The sequence below is a fragment of the Lonchura striata genome, chromosome 3, assembly GCF_046129695.1.
Source record: "Lonchura striata isolate bLonStr1 chromosome 3, bLonStr1.mat, whole genome shotgun sequence".
NCBI classification, from domain to species: domain Eukaryota; kingdom Metazoa; phylum Chordata; class Aves; order Passeriformes; family Estrildidae; genus Lonchura; species Lonchura striata.
The window spans coordinates 33,856,409-33,876,969 of NC_134605.1; the positions used below are offsets into that span (position 1 = coordinate 33,856,409).

At 40.7% G+C, this 20,561-nt stretch overlaps 1 protein-coding gene across 2 annotated transcripts in view; it reads right to left on the minus strand.

Moving 5' to 3' along the window:
* Nucleotides 1-20,561, minus strand: part of VIT (vitrin) — a 54,848-nt gene that overhangs the window by 23,837 nt on the left and 10,450 nt on the right. The window contains exons 2-9 of one of the 2 annotated variants that reach the window (XM_021528084.3): nt 16,568-16,637; nt 14,777-14,842; nt 13,722-13,878; nt 11,733-11,866; nt 6,492-6,569; nt 3,148-3,228; nt 1,202-1,402; nt 619-669 (exon numbers count right to left, since the gene is read on the minus strand). In XM_021528084.3, coding sequence (XP_021383759.1) covers nt 619-669; nt 1,202-1,402; nt 3,148-3,228; nt 6,492-6,569; nt 11,733-11,866; nt 13,722-13,878; nt 14,777-14,842; nt 16,568-16,598 — 799 coding nt within the window. In that variant the 5' untranslated portion in view covers nt 16,599-16,637. The remainder of the gene's footprint in view (nt 1-618; nt 670-1,201; nt 1,403-3,147; nt 3,229-6,491; nt 6,570-11,732; nt 11,867-13,721; nt 13,879-14,776; nt 14,843-16,567; nt 16,638-20,561) is intronic. The other variant, XM_077782058.1, reaches the window with a different exon arrangement.

Below are 20,561 nucleotides of genomic sequence, written 5' to 3' on the forward strand. Positions count from 1 at the left end.
GACTGCACAGCTGAGCAATTGCACAGTGTATGGAAAAACACCTCTATATACTTGCATGGCAGGCTGTGGGCTGGACTTGGGAGCAGGTTCCTGGACTGAGATGCAGAGCTCTGAGCAGCCACCATTCCACTGTCAATAACAATCAGCAAGCCAGGAATAACATCACATGTGTGCCAGGCTCAGAACACAGTGGAGATTTCAGAGAGAAGAGTGTTTTAATGTATTTCAGCATTTCAGAGCTTCCAGCCTGAAGCTTAGATGGCTGTGCAGCCCTCTGCATCATGTGTTTTACAACTAAATCAAGTCTCCCTTTGAAGGAGTATGACAGAAGGAAGTAATAGGAAAACATGATTCAAATAGCAAAATCTTAGTCTCAAGTTTTGCAAAACCCAGCTTTTGTCACAGCTGAAATGGGCTGATACTCACTAGTAAGGCTTCCTCAGAACTGTGGGTGATCAACATCTTTGACATTCAGGCCAAGCATCTGTTTTTTCAGTTTAAATCCAGACTTGGATTCAGACATTGAGTTTGCTGAGGCTTGAAAGTTTATTGAATCATTGCTGCCCTAAAACACACTGTGCTGCATGCCTTGTGGCATACTTACTTCACCATACTTACTTGCTGCTGCAGCTACCACAGACGCATATGCTGGGTGGACACTGCTAGAACCTAAAAATAAGAGTTTTTAATTTTCAACAAAAATTAAAGCAAATCAAAAAATCGAAGCAAATCTCCACAATGCTAATGAATAACAATAAATGAAGAATGAAAGATTAAGGAAAATCAGATGTTCAAAAACAGTATGAAAATTCCTTCCGGGTGTTTTAATCTTAAAAATTCAAAAGCTGTTACAAAAAGTATACTACAACTTTATTCTATTGAAACTTATCACAAAATTAATTCTGAAATGAGTCTTCACTTATCTGTTGATCTCCCAGTCTAGATATGAGAATCAAAGAACTATGTATTGACTTCTATACCTGAAAGTCATCACAGAATTTGGGAATGGAGAGCTTACTCTCATATGAATTAGTCTGCTGGACTTAACATATTTTTTTTTTCATTCCTAGCATTTCTACATTGAATTACTGAACTCATCATCCTCTAAATCATGGTATATCCAGCTGTATATCTTGTTCCTTAGAATTTTAGGAGAGCTGTCAGTCCAGAGGAAAGCAATGAAAACATCCATGCTACTGACCCATATCTCTGACCCTTTGCAGTCCAGGTCTAGGCTTGGCTGGAGCTGATGTGGTTCTGGTTGCTGCAGCTGTTGTGGTTGGCTGTGGCACTGTGGTGGAAGGATCTGTGGTTGTGGTCGTCGGTGTGGGGGTTGTGGTGGCCATTTGTGTGGTGGGGGTCAGCACAGCAGTTGTCTGATACTCCTTGTGGACTGCATCCCCTGCAGGAATATTGACATGTCACTGTGGCTGGATGTGTGCCATACATGGAAGCATCAGCAGCAGCACTCAATGTTTAAGGCAACCCAGAAACTGGCATTCTCTTCAGAATGCCTACAAGCATCCTCATCTGTGGAGCCATTAGTGCCTTCGTTGTGGATGTGTCGTGCAGGTACCTGTGTGACACTGCTCTCAGAGGGTGCTGACAACAGCCTGTTGCAGTGTTAATGTTCCCCCTACACTTTTCTGCTTTGGCCAGGAACACTTGTCAAAACTGACAGATGTCTCAGACCTATGAAATGGTTCAACCAGCCAGTTGCAGATTCTGTTTTGGCATAGTCTTTTCTCAGTGTAATTAAGTACTTAGAAAGTCCATATAAATGGAAATCAGCTGGCATCTGGTAGTAAAGATGGCCAATCTGAGTCATAGACCAGAAAAAAATTGCAGCACTGAAATGTTTTTGACAGAAAGACGATTTTCAGATAAAGATGATTTGGGGGAATGGGTCAGAGCCAGAGCAGGGAGCGTCAGGGGTTTGGCTGAGGAGAGTGGAGGAGAGCACCACCTGGAAGGTGCCAATCTCATCTAAATTTGACTCATCTCACAGTTGCTACTACTTTTAAGATGTATCATCTGTTGTGAGAGCAGTGGCAATTCTAGTTGCAAAATATACATCCTAAATATCCTTATAAAAATAGTCAACATGCTTAGGTTCTTCCAAGTCATTTTCTCAGAAAAAGTTCTTCACTGTTATCTTTTCCATCTAGCTACAATAAAACTGTGCTAAAATATATTCCATGTTAACCTTGGTCTTATTCCTTTCCTCCCTGCCGATAGCCCTGGGGATGGCCTGACACACTGTTTACATTTAACGGGAACGGAGCTCTCTCTATGCACTGCTGCACAACACAAGCTTGTGTTCTACTGCTATTTCTGGATGTTCTTCTTTTGGAAGGCATCGTTGTGAAACTGTCTGGTGGATTAATTATCACCTAATGCTAGGCAGTGAAAAACTCAGATCTCAGTCAGTTTTAATGGAATAATGCTGAAAGAGGGCTCAGCAGAAAAACAACAACTCAGCTGAAAAAATCAGCATGAATGGCTCTTTTTGGGCTGAACAGTGCACTGCTCCATGAAACTGTGCTAAAAGAAAGAAAACAGAGGGCACAGTGAGTCTTCCCCTGTGATCCTGTACTGCTGAAATAGGGAGCAGGCACACTGGCCAGCTTTATACCCCAGTCAGTGAGGAGCAAGGAAGCTGGAAGCTAACAGTATTAGCAGAAAACCTGAGGAAGCAGCATAGTAAGAGCAAAGAAAAGCTGTTCCCTTGGTGCATGTTGGCTGAGTTTCTAGTGGATCCTTTAACACAAGAGAAAGCTGTTCCCAGTGCTCCTGCAGGCAGGGTACCCATCTCTTTCACAGGGTATTCAAAGGGTTTTCAGGGCACATGCCCTGCATAGGAGATTGCCAAGAACCATAATGCAAGATTTTCAAGTTCACAAAACCTGAACTCATTCAAAGCACAAGCGGAAATTAAATTCTGTGGGTACCCTCTTCTCTGAATTAACATAAGCCCTTCAAGCTCCATTGCAGTTTGGTTTGGTGGGAAAGGAGCTGTGGAGAGGAGGTTGGATGGGGGAGGTAAAGCTGTCTGTGTAACCAGCGTCAAAATTCTTCCTATAAGCACCTGCAGGCAGATTAGGGGGGTTGGATACTGTAAAGAGTACCAAGATCCCCAACCCTTACCTTCATGTGATGCTTTTCCTGATGTGTTAGCAGTGTCTGCACTCTTCATACCTTTTACGTCTTGCTCTGTTTTTTTAGACTCTGAAGCAAAATTGAGCACATTAGAAAAGGCAGCTCTGTAAAGAAAATAATTTCATGTCTCCCATTTAGAGATTATCAGTCCCCAAAGGAAGGCATCCTGTCACATGGCATTAGGAATGTTTGGCAGTCCAATCAGGGCTTTATCACCTACTGGGAAAAAGCAACTCCTAGGGACCAGTCACCCCTTATCTTTCATGCTAAACTTTGGCATTTTTACAGCCCAAAAGTTCCTGACAGAATCAACAGAATTTTTGAAGTAGGTGAGAAGTATGGGCATTTGCCAGCAATAAGCCAATACTCATAAGATTTAATGCATTATATTTTTTTCCTCTGAGTAGTCGCATGTTCTGAGAACCAGGATCATGATGTGTCTATGCTGTTTGGGAAGTACTTGCTAATGTACAATCTATCAGTCACTAATTCATGTTCAGATGTATTTCTTTCTTGCCTGACATTTTGAGATCATTATGGGGCCAAATCCTGAATGCCATGGACTGGCTTAGAAGGAAAAGGGAGATTTTTTTGTTCTTTTTTTTTTTTTTTTATTTCTAAAACCCAGAGATACCAACATACTTGGAATACTTATAGTTTATTTACTGCTACCTCACAAAATAATCTACTTCTGTACTTCTGCTTTTTTATCTCACTGAGTACTGGAGGATTCTCTCCCCCCCCCCCTTTTTTTTTTTTTTTGTTTTGTTTTGTTTTGTTTTGTTTTAATTCTCTAGCTCTTTTGGCAGCATCAAACTGTTTGAGAATTTACTGCAGTGTTAATGTTTTCCTAAAATTTTGCACTGTTTTTTCTAAACATCTTTTAATAGCTTTGAGCAGCTGTTAAGAGTTTTGGGAAGGCTTTGCTTGCTGTGCCCAGCATTTGAGAAGTACTGTAACCACCAGGAGCATTTAAAGAAATGTCAGGCACTATGAATCTCTGGCATCTCTGGGATGAGGACTAAAATTGCATCTCTCACAGCTGATCAGGTATGAAGTAGGGTTTTTTTTGTTAATCTGGCAGCAGTGAGTGTAATACTCAAAGGACTGCTTTTTCTTCCTGCAGATAATGGATTTAAGTATCAAAGTGAGCCGTGTGGTGTCTATAATTAAAATTAGAAGAAAAAGTAGCTCTTTTTAATATTAAAAAGTAAGTAGGAAATTCTCTTTCACCAAATGGCCCTGGCTGTGGATTACAGAGACAGGATTATTTTAAAGACAAGCTGTTTCTAACAGAGAACAGCTGAGATGGCTGAGTTGAGGGGGCAGATCTACGGAGGGCTGATAGGGCCAAGTAGAGCTTGAGGAAGATAGATTGTGAACAATGGATCTCTTTGTAGCTGTGGGACAAGGCTGGGTAAAAATCACGTGGTGACACTGGGTTGGGTTTGATATAATAGTTGCTTGCTCCTCTGATAATCCTGGGCTTTCTCTGCATGAATGCACTGTCTTTGTTATTAGGCATTTTCATTCACACAGCAAAGATTTGTGTCTTTGGTTTGCTGCAGGAACAAGCTTTTGGTATTTTGCTTGTGTGGCAGAACCCTGACTGGTGATGCTCCCCATTTCTATACTGATTCTTACGTTACATGGTTTTTGGCACTGGTGGAAGACACCATTGCTTACAGCCTGCTAAGCTCAGTTCTGGTTGTGATTGTCTCTGGTCTGCTTTGAAATGTGTGGGTTGATATTTCAAGTATGGCTACACTTGGGGATGATGAGCTGTGATTTAATGAACATTTCTCAGAAAAAGTCAAGTCAAGATTCCTAAGGTATTGCCCTCCCCTCTAGCAGAGCATGGTGTTTGGGTCAAATAATTTCTGCATGTGTGGTCAAGAAATATACAAATCTGTACCTATTTGATTGTAAATGCAAAGGTATTACAAAATAAAGGCATGGAATTGAGCTGCATATATTTGGTCTGAACAACTACTCTTTTAGATTTAAACTGGCTTCTGTTTAAGTGAAAATATAAAGATGGAGGGCAACGAAGCTGGTGAAAGGGCTGGAGCATAAATCTTATGAGGAACAGCTAAGGGAACTCAGTTGTTCTAGCCTGGGAAAAAACATCAAGGCTCAGAGGGGACTTAATGGATCTCTGCAATATCTGAAATGAGGTTGTAGTGAGGTGGGGGTCAGTCAAGAGGAAATGGCCTCAGGTTGTTCCCAGGTAGGTTTAGACTGGATATTAGAAAGAATTTCTTCACAGAAAGTGTTGTCAATCTTTGGAGCAGGCTTTCCAGGGAAGTGATAAAGTGACCATCCCTGGACATATTTGCAAGGCACGTAGATGTGGCACTTAAGGACGTGGTTATGATGGGCATGATGACAGTGCTGAGTTGTGCTTGATGGCCTTCTTCTGACCATAATGATTCTAAAATTATGTGAGAAAAGAGCTCTGTACTTTTCTTCCAAGGACCAAACAATAATGTACAGGAGAAGAGTAGGTCTCCAAGTAACCTCTCTGTGGTCTTGGATGAATGCACCCAGTGCCAGGAATTTGAGTTCATGGAGAAGATACAGCTCATTTCCTTTTACCACAGCTCACAGTGGATATGCCCAGGAAGGCTCAGGCTCAGCAATCAGTAAAAGGACGGTGTAAGGGAAGTGCACTGTAGTATGAGACATTCATTTTCTGTTTGCATCCCCAAGAGAGAGTCTGAACCTTACATAGCTGTAACAGGGAGCAAAACCAAGGGTCATTTCAGTGGTAATCCATGTGCACTTGAATGTCAGCTACCCACCAGTGTGAAACTTGATCAAAGACCTCTTCAAGCAACTAAATTATTTAAACTGAGTTGAGTCTTACAGAGTGGATGCTAAACTAAAATGATTATACAGAGTAGTTCTTTATTGTAGCATTCTTAGTTAAGCTTCTGTGGATTACCATTTGTATTATATTGCTATTTAATATTATACTCTCAGGACTGACCACCCCAAGAGATAACATGAGTAACATTAGGCGAAAAACAACATGTATCACCTCAAATGCTTGCATATAACCAGTACACCATAACATTCAGTAACAGATCTAAAGCAAGGGGGAAATTATTTGGAAACGGAAGTTTGTGAAACATGGTATGACCAAAAAATAGAAATTGTCTGAGATGATTACCATATACTTAAAAAAATACCATGAGTGATTTGGATGACATACTAATGGATGCATGAATTTCTGTCTCTGAATAGTTATGTCTTTGTATTATACAACTGAGAAATTATGACAGATAGCTTTGAATGGATGTAAGGGAAAGTCAGTCACAAATACTTGCCTGATTTAACAGCTGTGCTTTTTGAAGAAGTATATTCAAGATTTGATGGATAAGTCACACCTTTTCTTGGTTTGCCCTCTACAAAAAATATATATTAGAATGCATCACAAAATATTCAAGGTTTTTATGATAAATTTCTCATCTAACATGGGCATACAGAATCATATCCCTCTTCTTTACTTCTCAATTAATTTTCATGAAGATTTCTTTCATCTGATGGCAGAATCTCAAAACCATACCACTAAAAATATTAGTGCCTAAATCCAGAATCACAAAAAAGGAGTTAGAAAGCACGAAAACACAGGACTGGGGAGGATTTGCAGAGGCAAATTAGTTCAATCTTTTGTGCTCAAATGATATTAAGTACAAGGGGACCATTCCTGAAAAACATCTGTACAACTTTTAATTAAACCCACAGCTTCCCTAGGCAGCTTTCTCCAATGCCTGACTATGCAGTTGACTTGGAGAACATGTTTGATGTGGGATTCATTTCATCACGCACACAGCATTCTTCTCTGACCTCACTTCTGCAAGATGCCATTTCTGGCAACAGTCTTTTGCAGTAATAACAGTGAGAGAAGGCTGTGCTTGTGTGTGGGAACATATGGTACCTATATTTAGATCTAAAATGAGAGTCCTGTCTTGAAACAATGAGGTATGTTTCCCAGTTAAGCTCTAAACCACAAATCTTTTCAGTGCCAGAGCAGACGCCATCTCTGTTGGTACGTGTGTCCCCATCTCTGGGGACAGTTTTTATAATCAAATACATCACTGAATGAAAAGTGTTGCAGAAAAGCCCAGCAGGGAAGACTGCTTTGGCCTCTAGGAGGTGAGGGACCTTTCTGGACCCTGCTGAGTGTCTCTATGAGATGCTGTGCTGTGTCATGTATCCGGACCACCTCTGGTGAGACCTCTCTCCACCTCCTGCAAAACCTGAGTCATGATGATCTCTCCTCTATACCCCTGGGGGATTCTTTAAGGAGGTACATATGGCACTGCATGCATGTCAGTTGTCATCCTGGGTGATTAATACAGAGACCAACAGCACTGAACAGAATTAATTCCTACAGACTGAGCCACTCCTGGGAACTGGGGACTGTTGCTCCCATGATGGTGATGCCTTAAGTTTTTAGCTTTTATAGTTTTCAGATCCTGTATTGAATTAGTGTATAACTCTGAACTCCATGTAGATTACTGGTAAGCTCCCTTCACATTTTTGTCAGGTAAAGCAATCCTTCCAGGCCTGAGAACCAAGTTCACCTTCTGCCTCAGGCCCTGAAAAGCATGAACCAGAAGTGAATCGGGATGGAAGCAAACCCAGGGAATATATGACTTCATTACCTGAAGCTATAATTGGACAATTTGCCTCTGATGTGCAAATAGACCAAACATATATGTGTCTTAGAAACTTTATTGTCTGTTGTCCATCTGCGAGGCTTTTGCACTACCCAAGGTGTATCTTTGAGGGCCTTTAATACCTACTTTATTCTCTTAACTCTGTCTAGCCTCTAGGTGGCCACTCCAAGGTACCAATGACACACAAAGAAAGGTGCATGCTAGAGGAACTCTAATGAGGAGGGATGTCCCTGGAGCTGGAGAGTCCCTGTCTTTTGTCCCTTTTCATGTCTCTCTCTCCTTTGTTTTGCTCTTCTCGGAAATTTTAGATGTCATTGCAAAACTATAGATAAAGAAGAGTTACTAATGAGGTAATGATGTAAAAAACTATTCCATTTCTCATTTAGTGATAAAAGCTGAGAGCAGCTCAACTAAAGTCAACACTGATCCACCAAAGACCAGAGCTGGTAAGTTATCATGCATGGACAAAGTGAAAAGAACTTCCTTCTTGCCTTCTGGGCTTCTCTCACAGAAGCTGGTTTACGTAAAGGGCAGCAGGTTTTCACATCCACTTCCCTCTGAGCTAAAAATGGGACCCAGGAGCCAAGAAAGGCTAGGGAGATCTGCTAATTTGGTAGAAAGTCAGAAAAGTTACAAGATCACAGATGATTTCTAAATGCTTTCCTTTATCCCAAAACAGAGAATGAGTTGTCAGCATGAGCAGTTGATACAGCAATAGCATGATTATCTGATCTTAATTTGGTATATTTCTGTGCTAAACTGATTTCTGATGCAAACCTTAAGCCTGGTGCTGTGAAAATACACTGGCTAGGGTGGGGAGGATTCTGTGATTTTTGGTCATCAGCAATTTGCATCCTATATGTGACCAAGAGGTAGGCCTAAGGCCTGACCTGAATGTGGCCCTGCTCTCTGGGGCAATGGTAATATCTCTTTTTCACTATTGGGAAAAAGTTACATCTAGGTTGGAGTTTGCTTAACATACTTAAAAATGTGTTTTCATGTGGGCTGAAAACATCAGCTTTGGCCATTGAAAACAAGCTATGGTATGGTGGGTGCTATAGTACAGTGGCTGTTCACCCTCTCACACTTACTTGTGACTAGCAAACCCAGAAGTTCAGGACTATTTTCTTAACCCAATAGCTGCAAAACTCCCACTAAACTGAATGGAGTCATTCAGCTGAGTGCCAAGGCATTTCAGTGCTTGAAAGTGAATACTAAAGCGTTTGCATACCTCCTGGTGTGCTGGCTGCTTTAATCAAAGAGGACAGACCTCCTTCTCCACTGCCCCTAAATCATGCCACTTTATACCCTGGGTCCCCCAGGGATTCCTCTTCTGTGTTCTTTTGTGTGGATGTTCATTCACAATTTAAACATCACAAACACGGTGACAATATCCTAACTAGATTAAGCTGTTGGCACCTTTCCAGGGTACAGTATTGCACATAGGTCTGGTCTGATGAAAGAAAATTCAGCTGGAGAATAGGGGACTCAGTTCTAAAGCTCTAAAGCCATTCTGAAATTAATACCTTAGGTGACTTTATATTTTTATTGGGCAATGCTTTATGCAGCTCTGGCTTTTTATGACTCATGATCATAAAAAATCCATCCCCAGCTGCTCTGTTTCTGAGAAGGAGATATGTATGCGTTCAGCCTCAGGCTGCTGAGATGAGTAGCACAGCCTTCCTCATTTTACTATTCTAAATTTCTCTAAAATTCTTAATTTCTCACATTTTCAGTAGGCATAGTGAAAGTTTTTTTCCTGTTCATATATAAAATACAGTATGTATGTTATATAATATGTGAGACTTACATTTAAGCTAGTTTATAAATTAAGAGTTCTACTGTCATGAGTGAGAGCACTCAGTGTGCACAAGGGACAAATCTCATCATGCCTACACATACCCAGGTTTCTCATAATCTTTGATATGCTCTTGTAACTTTCTCTTGTATCTTCTTTTATAGTGTCTCATTAATTAAGAATAAAGACTTATTATCATAAATAAAAAATTCCTACAGTTTCATGGACAAATTTCTACAGTTTTACAGGATGACAACTGAGCAGCTGCTGAGGTAAAAAAAAAAATCCTATTTCTCACTTTTGCACCAGAATTACAATGTGCTGTGGAGGAAAAAAACTGCAACAAGTACAAGTAGCAAATCAGCTATTCCAGGAAATTCCTATTCATCCAAAAGAAATCCTTCTCATAATATGGTATACCCATGGCAGACTACTGTGAAAAAGTGCATCCAAACACATGAATGCGAAATTAAGATGACAGTTTGTTTTGGTCAGTTTCTGAGACCTCTTTTGCTGTCCACAGATTTTCACATGAGCAGAACATTATTTTTAGTAGCTCTTCAGTTGTTTGAGCTGTTGATTTTTCCAGGAATTATGTAGTTAACTAACATCAGTTGGTTTTACCTATCTTAAACCTCCAACAGTGCAGACCGGCAAGAACTGGCCCAATGTATCTAGAAGATAGATTTAGAATTTTTATGTAAAGCAAGGTCAAGCAAAACCTCTTCCACAAAATTAGAGTGAGTGCAAGTAGGTTTTTTAAGATAATCTGAATCTGGTGTAAAGGGGGTCTAATTTGAAAAGAAAAAAAAAAACCAAAAACTTAATTTAGTTGGTAAATGCAAGTGAGTTCCGATATATACTGTGGGGAGGCAAAGGGAATGAGCATTAAATTAAGATGGATTTACCTGCAGTGATTAGATATCAAAACTATTTGGCTAACAGAGGTGGAGAGAGTTCCTGATATACTTGGGATGCACCAGTCAAATAGCTTAATATAGGGTTTGTATATATACAGTAGGGCTATATGGGGTTTGACATAAGTCTGAAGTCATTTCAGGAGATAAAAATTCAGGTGCAGGGTGAGGATGTTTCAAATGGCCAAGAGGCCTTTCAGTTTCCTCAGCAGCACTGCTTTCCAGGGTGAAGAGCAGTAGATTTTCTGCATCAATAGCTGGAGTTAGGTGCCTTCCAAGGCTCAGTCCAGGGCAGCCATTACCTCCTGCAGTGGGCTCAGACCTGCACTGGGCACATCCCTAGCAGGGTGCAGGTCTATTTGCAGGCTACAGGGGAAGCCCAGAACAAGAAGTGTCCCAAATGCACTGTTCCTGCCAAAGCTAGGGGGGTGGGCCTGTGGTGATAACCAGGTGTGTGAAACGAGAGGCTGCTTCCCCTGCTGCCCACTGCTGCTCAGCTGTCAGAATCTGAGGTATTGATGATCCCGAGATTGTAGAAAGTCTCTGTATTTCTGCCCCGTTGCCAAAGAAGAAGTCATAATTCGTCTGTGCTGGTTTCAAGGTTGTTTATTCTTGCTTATCTCTAACATGTTCTGCTGCCCTACTGCAGGTCTGTCCTGCAGGGCAGCGTGTGGGGCTCTGCCCCGCAGCGGGATGTTACAAACATTATATACCAGAAACTACGTGTGCTATATTTACAATAATGTGCCAATATCTATCACCTACGTTGAACAGTGTGTCCCCAGCCTAAACCAATAGAAAAATGCCAACACTACAGTGAAACATGGAGGGCACAAAGAAGGAGAAAAAGGACAAGACACACCCAATTTCCTCCATCTTGTCTCCTTTGAACCCCTAATCTAGAATCCTAAAATTTTACTTTTACACCCGTGCCACACTTAATTATTACTTATATCAAACACTCAGAGCTTGTAATTCATCCTGTAAGATTGAAAACTCTTTTCCATGGACAGAGACCAGAGACAGTGTCTCTCGGGGCTCTGTACAGGGGGGTTCCTGACCCCCTGCCAGGGTCCCAGAACTTCCAGGGCAGACAGAGGGAAGCTCTGGATTCGCACAAGCAATCAGTGTTGGGGAGCAGGGGGAGAGTGCCCCACCCCAGGATGGTACCTGACACGAGGAAGGACTCCCGCCAGCGTGGCAGTGACAGGGACCGGACACCATTGGAGAAGCTCCCACGGTAACCAGAGTGCCCGGCGACTTTCTGGATGAGAACCTTCCCACCTGTATTGTCAATTATACCGCTGCAAGGAGGAAACATAGTGTCTGAGGGCAGAAATTCCACAAAGACCTTCAAAACCCTTCTACGACACAAGAGGTATGAAGTGATTCCTTTAACCTTTACACCAGGGGTGGTGGTGGGGCTGTGATGTTACTACTAAGCCTGCTGCTAAGAAATATTTGTGCTCCTTCTACGTAAAGAAGAGTAGTTTGATGCAAAGTGCTGTCAGGATCTGTTTGCTCTTCCCACTGATTTGCTGGTCCTCTGTTTAAGCTTGACCTAGTTGCACACAAGAAAAAGCTACTGCCTTTTTTACAATTCCATCAAGCTTCATTGAATTACTGAAGATACAGGAAGAGGTTCTCAGAGGAGTTTTCAGGCCAAGCACATGACAGAATGTGTTTTCTTTGAGTCTCGGTATGTGTCTTCTACAAAAATCCAAGCACATTTCTGACCTCAGCCTGGAGTAAACTGGACGCAATATTGCTGGAAAATGCAGAAAATCTGGCAGAGTGCAGGTGTGGTGCACATCAAATGGTGTTTAACACACACTGTAACATGTGTGTTAAACAGAAAAAAAAGACAAACAGAAAACCTTCAGTGTGTGCAGTCTGCTCTGGCATCACTAGAACAGCAAGTCAACCAGGAAGCAACTGCAGCGGTAGGGGAGTTGTAGGGCTGGCAGTAATGACCAACTGGGAAAATAAGTATGGGGCAGCAAACAGGATTGAAGAGTATGTTAGAGGTGTATTTCCCTCTGGTAATTGTGACAAGCTGCTGTTAAAATAAATGTATGGAGAAGAAATTCACCGTTTATGGAATTGCAACACGTAAGCTAACAAAGCCAAAACCAGCTGGCAGATGAGAAAAACTGAAACCCTCACTGTAATAATACAGCTGGCCAGGCTGCAGGGAGATTGCAGTATTGCTGCCGGTGTTTTTAAACTTCCCTTTGGGACTAATTCTGTGTGCCGAGGCAGTTTCCATTGTGCACTGGGATGGGAGGGAGCAATTGGTGGCTGGAGGCATCGCCCCAGCGCCAGGAGGCGGCAGCCCTGTGCGCACACAGGCGCCTCACTGAGCCTGAGCAGCACACAGGCAATGGGGGGAGTCCCAAAGCTTTCACTGTACCCGAGATCCCAGGTATTTCACAGCCCGAAAGCACAGCGATAGCTCAAATATCTCCAAACTAAGTCAAGCTGTCAATCAGGCTTTAGAACTTCTTGCTGCATATTTTGATACATCCTGCTTGTGCATCCTATCTCCAGTTGCAGTGTGTTTTGGTTGTGCAGTTATTCTCTGTTAGAATTTTATGCACATTTTTTGCATGGCTAATAAAATTCTGAAAAACTTTTGCTACAAAATTTATGTTACTCATTTCCTTGTGCAGTGTCCTTTTATGAAGCAGGAAAGCATATTACTCAGTCTTTGATGTCAAAGACAATTAAATTCAAACCCAGAGAACCAAACCAATCCCAGAAGTATGAGAGTCATATGTATTCATCACTGGTAATATGCCTATTTTTTTCTGAAGATTTATTAGTAGTAGCAGCTCCATCTCTATCTTCCACTTGAATAATAATAGTACAACAGTAATTTGTTATGTGTGAATGAGAAATCTGGAAACCACAAGACACTTCTCCAAAGGCTGAGAAACTTCTTCAAACACAACTAATTTCTATAGGAATACAGGACTGACAGCACTTTATAAGGATGGATCCATTCCATCACACATAGACTTTCTGTCAGGTTTTCTACAGCAGCCTGCAATCAACCCTACAAGGAAGTGGGAACCCTAAATAATTTGAAAACTCAGAAGCTCCCTGCACTGAAATGACAGTTTTATCTGAGTGCCTCACTCATTTCAATTCACTCACCTGTGAATTGCAGCATTGCAGACACTGGAGAAAGAAGCATAAATGTCTGTGCCATAAACACGGTATTTTACATCTTGACATCCAGGAGGGCATTTTGCAATGAATTCTGGATTGATTATCTTCCCCGCCTTGACATCACAATCAATCTGAGGTACATCTGTGAGTGCAAAATCTTGGTAAAGTCAGATTGAATGCTTTCATGGCTGAGTCTCAATGGTTTTGAGATACAAGACATCTGTGTCTTCTCCATCTACAACATAACACATAATAACCCCTATACCAAGGGATGTGGCAGTAACTAAGGATGGAATAAAGAAGCCTGTGGGTATTTCTGACCTTCAGTGTTTGCTTCTCTGAGGGAAATATCTGTTATGACACTTTGCTGGAGAGAGAAGGAAGTGTAGTCACTCAGCCTGTGGTTAACACGTGGGAAGGAGGGGGTGGGGATGCTTCCCAAGCACTGTGCTTATGTAGCTCTGTTCTCTCTTTATGTCAGGCTGAAGTCACAGCCCCATATCTTGTCCTTAATTTTTAAAACTTTCTGTGGGTACGATTTACTTTGAACAAGGGATTTAAATGTGCTTTTACAACCTTGCAGCAGGCTTGTTTGGCAGCTACATGAGCAAAATAATTTGTGGACAGAAATGCTCCTGCAGCAGAATAGGTGAAAGTTGAGCATCCTAGTACACAAGATGCATCACTTGTCTCACACTAATCAGCTACATGTGCCCTGTGTTACAGCTGGTCCATTTCATGTATTTATGTCTCTCTCTCTCTGAAAACCTTAGTGCTTGCTTTGATCCTTGTGGGATACCTAATGACTTTTGAAGACACATTTTAGTAGTGAATTACAAAATTTTCCTTTCCAAATGTTAAGTAGCACACATTTTACTCAGTGATTTGTTTACAATAAAAGAATCTTTTAGCTAATATAGAATGCCATTGACTCTAGACAATTGTGAAGAGTTACCAGAATATAATCTTACTTTGCACCTTTCTTATGCACTGGACATGTCTGCTGTAAAACAGCCAAAAATTCCACTGAGACCACTTACATAGCTTAACCTTTTTTGTCTTTTTTGTGGCTTCCTTGGCTGTGTACGTACATGTAAGAAACACACCTAGAACAAATAAACATAGTATCAGGAAAAAGGTGGGTTATCAACATCAGTCACCACAAGCTTCTCCACATTAGATTTCTTAAATTTTAATCAACAGATTGGAAACCTGAAAAAGGAATATTCTCAGTCTCATCTAGGTTTCTACTTGATGGTTAACTTTGCAGTCAAGATGGCATCTGCAGTGGGGAAGTTCTCTGAAGGGGATTAAAGATCAGTTCAGTTCAGTTCACACATTCTATGCAACTCACTATCTAAAGATGCCATGGAGACCATGTGGTCCAGAAAACCACAAAAATATTTCCACAAGCAGTGGGAACTCTTTGTAATTAGTGTGATAGTTAGATAGATGCTAATGAAACAATATGCTCTGTGCATAAAGCAACTGGGAATGTCAGGAACCAAAGATTCTTCTTAATAACCATTTGGGAAGGTTATTCTGTAATTTTGTGTTGTGACATTTCACTCACTGGTGGCAGCAGGTGTGGGATACTGGGCAGCATTACATACTGTGTGAGGTTCTAGGGTGGCATGTCCCAGCAAGGGCATTCATTTTCTTCAGTAAGCAGGATTATGATTTGAAAAGTGCAAAAGAGACATATTTACACATTACATTAAAAGTTACATCCCAATATATTCATGTAGGTTTCCATGTTATGTTTACTTGCTAAGTGATGACATACAAAATCTCTTTATTCTCTCTGCTTATTTTATAAGCACTGTATCATGGGTAATTGCTAACTTCATTACAAATATCTTGACTTTCCTATTCACCTTTCCCTTCTGTGAGCTTTCAAAGGGAATTCAAACTCTCTATGATGTGTCAGCTGATCCTTTTATCCCTTCTTAAACTAATCTTACTGGAATATACAACAGAAGTAATTTCCTTCTTTTATGCTTTTCTCCCCCTAGACTGATTGCAGAGAGTTTGTAGACTTAACTACCTAGAACTTGCTTAAAAGTTAAAGCAGTCTCACACTGTCTGAAGTGACAATGCATAGGTGCAGTATTTGGGCCTTTTGTCACCAGTGCAGTTGTGTAACCATGACAAAATTGTAGTTAGTTAAAAAAAAAATATGAATGCATGAGTAGAAAACAAAGTGCAATATCTCAACTACTTGGAATGTTGCAGCATAATCTAATGTGGGGGAAGTAACCTGGTAATTTCTGTAGAAGAACTACATAAACTGCTGTAATTTGAACTAAGAACAACTGTCCTGACAGACTTGAAGATAACAGCTAGAGGGGATATTGCCTGGGAATATCACAACCAGAGTGTTCATGTAAGATGAATTGCAAGTTCTGGAGTTTCTACATGTTCCCAAAAAGTGAGATCCTGTCTGACTGCCAGGGGAAAGAAAATAAGACACATTTATAACCTTTTGTTACCATCTTGTTCATGGAAAGAACAGGAACAGGGAGAATTGAAACAGCTGATTTTTCTTTAGAAGGAATCTTTACATTACAGACATTTTTCAGGCCCACCTGATATGGACTGCATGTAACTAGTCATATACTTGCAGATCACTGCAAGTAATTAATATTTTTTTCTATGCCAAAATCAAGAAGTTTGTGTATCGTGTTTCTGAAAAGCTGTGCCAAGACTTACACCTGCCACTGAGAACTTCATCAGCAAAGGGAAGAGAATTAGTCAGTAGCCACTGGGCATCCAGGATGGGAGGGTACAAACCCATAAACTACTAATTTCAGCACATCAACTGTACTTACCAAAGAAGGTTGCAACAACTGTGGCCTTCATGGTGGGTAAAGTAAAATCTGGATGTGTTGCTAAGGAGCACTGAAAAGGAAAAGAGTACATCAGGCATTTGGAGGTATTGCAGATGACACTGGAATGACAGTGGAATGGTGGGGGCAGAGGGACTGCTCTTCTTCACCTTTTCACAGTCCTCACATACTGCATCCTCTTATCATACTTTTTAGAACAACTGATATCCCCAGAGGAGGTCGTGTTTGGACTATCACACTCCCATGGATTAATTTTTATTTCTCTCCAAAATTTGTCTTTTGCTCCAGAAAACAAAATTTCACATACTTATTTCAGAAGCCAGTGTCAGGAGAGCCCATAATGGACATGGACATGTTCTAACATCTATTCAAATCTGTTCACTGCTCTTCTAAGAAACAATCAAAGAATCATGTTTTCTGCACATCAAAGCACATCAGGTAATCTCACATAGATATGGGGAACATAAACAAATCCATTTACTCCTGAAAGATGTTTTGTGAAGTATTTTGCAATTGTTCCATCAATTGTGAGCCAAATTACTGGTTTCTTTTCTGAGAATGTGTGAGGATTCTGAGGATGTGGGCACCTGAGATTAAGAAGATTCTGTAAGAACATCTGGAAAACATTTTTTTCTGGGTCTGCATACATGGTTCATGACCTCTGCCATCCCTGAAGCTCTTGGCCAGGTTACAAGAATTCAAACTTATGAGAGATAACCCCTCTCAGCCCCTCCTGAGCATCACCTGCTGCTTTTGCTATTAATTCATGATTGTTGAGGGAATCCTGTGTTGAGCACTCATAGTTAATCATAGTCATTAAAGTACTACATAATGTTTGACAAATAGAGTAAAAAGTCTGAAAGGGAGAATATATTTGTTGTACAGAGAGAATCTCAAGGATCAAAATGAGCTTGATCTTCAGAGAAACTTATTACATGCTCACAAGTGGAAAGACTTGTTAAAAAAAAAAAAAGAACTAGCTATTCAGAAAGAAAATATGAATGTTAAATAAGAATGTTAAAGCTGCATAAGACCAGGGAAAACAAGATATCTGCCTCCTGGAAAAACAGCAGATTTAATCTGATTTCACATGGCAATTCATATACTCAAAAGCAGGGCTTTAGTTCCCAGAAAGAAATTTAAAGAACAAGACAGATAAGGAGAGTAAGAAAAAAAAAACAAAACCTGCATTCTGTCTTCATATAAAATGCTTCCATATTTTTTGTTTAATTGCTTTTCTTTTTCAAGCAAGCCACATGCTATGAGTGAGGATGACTAAAATAGCATGCTAATCTAAACTGAGTTCAGTCAGTTCTGGGTCTACATAATTTATAACTCTTTTTACATAGATCAGATCCACCTCTGTGCTACAGTTGGAGAACGTCAAGTGCCAGGACACACCGAGTCCTCATTAGTAAGTGTCACTTCCTTATAGCACAATGTCTTTCCTTGGTGATCTCCCTGAAAAAGTTTCCTGCTAGGCTGCTAAAGCTGAAAGTGGCAGAGATTTCTCATAAGTCACTGAATTGAATCTGGGGGATATGGAAAGTGGCTCAACACAGTCACTGTATCTTTCTGAAAAATGAGAGGCAGTGTAGTGGGGATGACCCCAGGCTGTACAAGTCATATCAGCAAGAGCAGTTAAGTGGTGATATTCTGCTCTCATGGTTAGTTTCTATTAAAAAGAGTTGCTCATCTTCTGCAACAAAAAGCCATTTTAAGCATTTACTGAAGCTTATTTCCACTGTAAAGCTGTTAAAAGAAATAGCACTAAGGTGTAGAAGAGTGCTCAGAGAAACTTAGCTCAGATGCTTTTCTCCTCCCTTTTGTGGTTCAACACACTAACACATCAGAGATATCAAACAATTGTTCCCCTTCAATTAATTCTCACTTTAGGTCAATCACAGAAAAAGAAGAGGCAGAATAAGAGCTGCAATTCATTTGCAGAATTACCATGCACCATTAAAGATTGTACTGACACTGGCTCAGACTTTGCAAAAGACATCTTAATATGAATCTTCCCAAAATTTGCAGTGAATAAATTCAGCATTGGCATTTTTATTTAAAGTCAAAGAGATCTGTGTGAATTTTTCCTGACAGTATTTGGATTGGTGCAGAGATGCTTTTCATCACCAGTTTAATTAGAGCGGAAGAGGTCTGAGATGTTAAAGCACCCATGTAAAATCTGGCTTCATGGTGGGCTCCTGTGTGTTGTGTGGGGAGAGTCCAACACTGCCTCACTTTTCCTGTCTTACAAAACGTGCAGCCACCTGTATCACTAGGGTTGCAGAGGACTTCCCACTCCTTCCTGAAGGCCCTACTGTCCCCCTACTGTCCCTGGGGCATGGCCAGCCACCCCAGGAGCCACCCCAGTCCTCTTGGGTAGCAGGACCCTAGGCTTGACTGCAGTTGTATTCTCTGCCTAGCTGGCTGGTGGGCATTTCTCTTCAAGCCAGCAGAAAGTAGGCTTTTGTTCCTAAATTATTATGAATTCAGAGTGGAAAGAAACCCAATAAATCTAAAAGGATTTAAGACTTAAAGCCTGTCAGGGGTTCAGCAGAGTTCAGCAGATGCTTTAACCTACAATAACAGATGTTTATCAATAAGAAAGGTACTAGAAGCAGTTAGACAAGGTTGTTAGATATGCTTAACAGTTTTGTTGTTGCAGCTAGACAGAAAAACATCTTATTGTGGATTCTGTATCTTTGGTGCTAGTATTCTCATGGAAATAAAGTATAATAGTAAAGAAACTTGTTTTTGCCACTATATTAATTTCCACTTTAGGCACTGGCATATGAGGAGAAATGCACAGATATCCTGTGACACAGCCCAGGTGACAATAATCCAAGGGGTGGTCCTGGCCTTCAGACCTTGGGCTGTCACATGGGGAAATGCACAGGAGGATTTACATTGCTGACTATTAAGTATCAGGCATAGAAGCTCCAGGCTTTCTGCAGTGGGAAGTCTGTGTGCATTCATTGTATTTGGGGCCTAGGGTGTCACCTGATTTAAGCTGTGTGAGATCTCCTCTACTGTGCACTAGTATGGCATCTGCTTCTTCAGGCTGGTAAAGGGAGCAACAGCTTGGAAAAAAAGCAGTGGGTGTTTTTGTTTCTCTGGGAAGGGAAAGGAAGGGAAAGCAGGGCTCTAATCCATGCTTACAAGAAACTTTTTAGTATGTGTAGATCCTCTGAGAAGTTTGGGGATGTTTTATCTGTAGATCAAGAATGATACTTTGCTATTAAATGCAAAGCTGTACTTTCCTTATTCCTTTACAGAATAAACAGATGCCAATCAAACAAACTGAAAAGTTTCTACTTTGTATTAGTCTGGAGCATGAGTTTTGCTGAGATTTCTCTTAATCAGATTTATATTAAGGCAGTATTTACAGTCCTAGTCAGAACTGGGAAATAGGGACTACATACTATTAAATCTCTTAAACTGCATGTTGGATCTCTGTTTATCAGAGTACATTTTCCCATCTGAATCTTTCAGACTGTCAAAACAGAAATTACCTTTATGCCAGAGAAGTTATTGTATATGCATTACATGAATATGTGCTTCAATTCCTGCTAAGTACAAATGTAAGGAGTATCTCCTTCAGTGTTTCCCAGTGCAGCTGATATTTTACCTTTAAAAATCAAAGTCTTATTTGAAAAAATGTTGGTTACTTTTTCCTGACCACAAACATTTGAAAACTCTTGAATGTTAATGAAGAGAGAGAATTAGCAAGCTATTCTTTCTCTGTATAAAGTAAGATTTTTATACTGACCTTTTACTAGCAACTTGACTTTTATAAAGATCTGAGAGAGCTGCTACACACTACCAACAAACAGATGGCTTAAATGCACATAACTGTATGGCAAACTGCAACATTTTCTGGAGGAAGTGCAGATTTTAAGTCCTTGATTTTTGGTGTCAGGCACTGCTGTCCGTTCCATGTGCAAGCTGAAATTCTTTGCTAGTGCCATGTGCT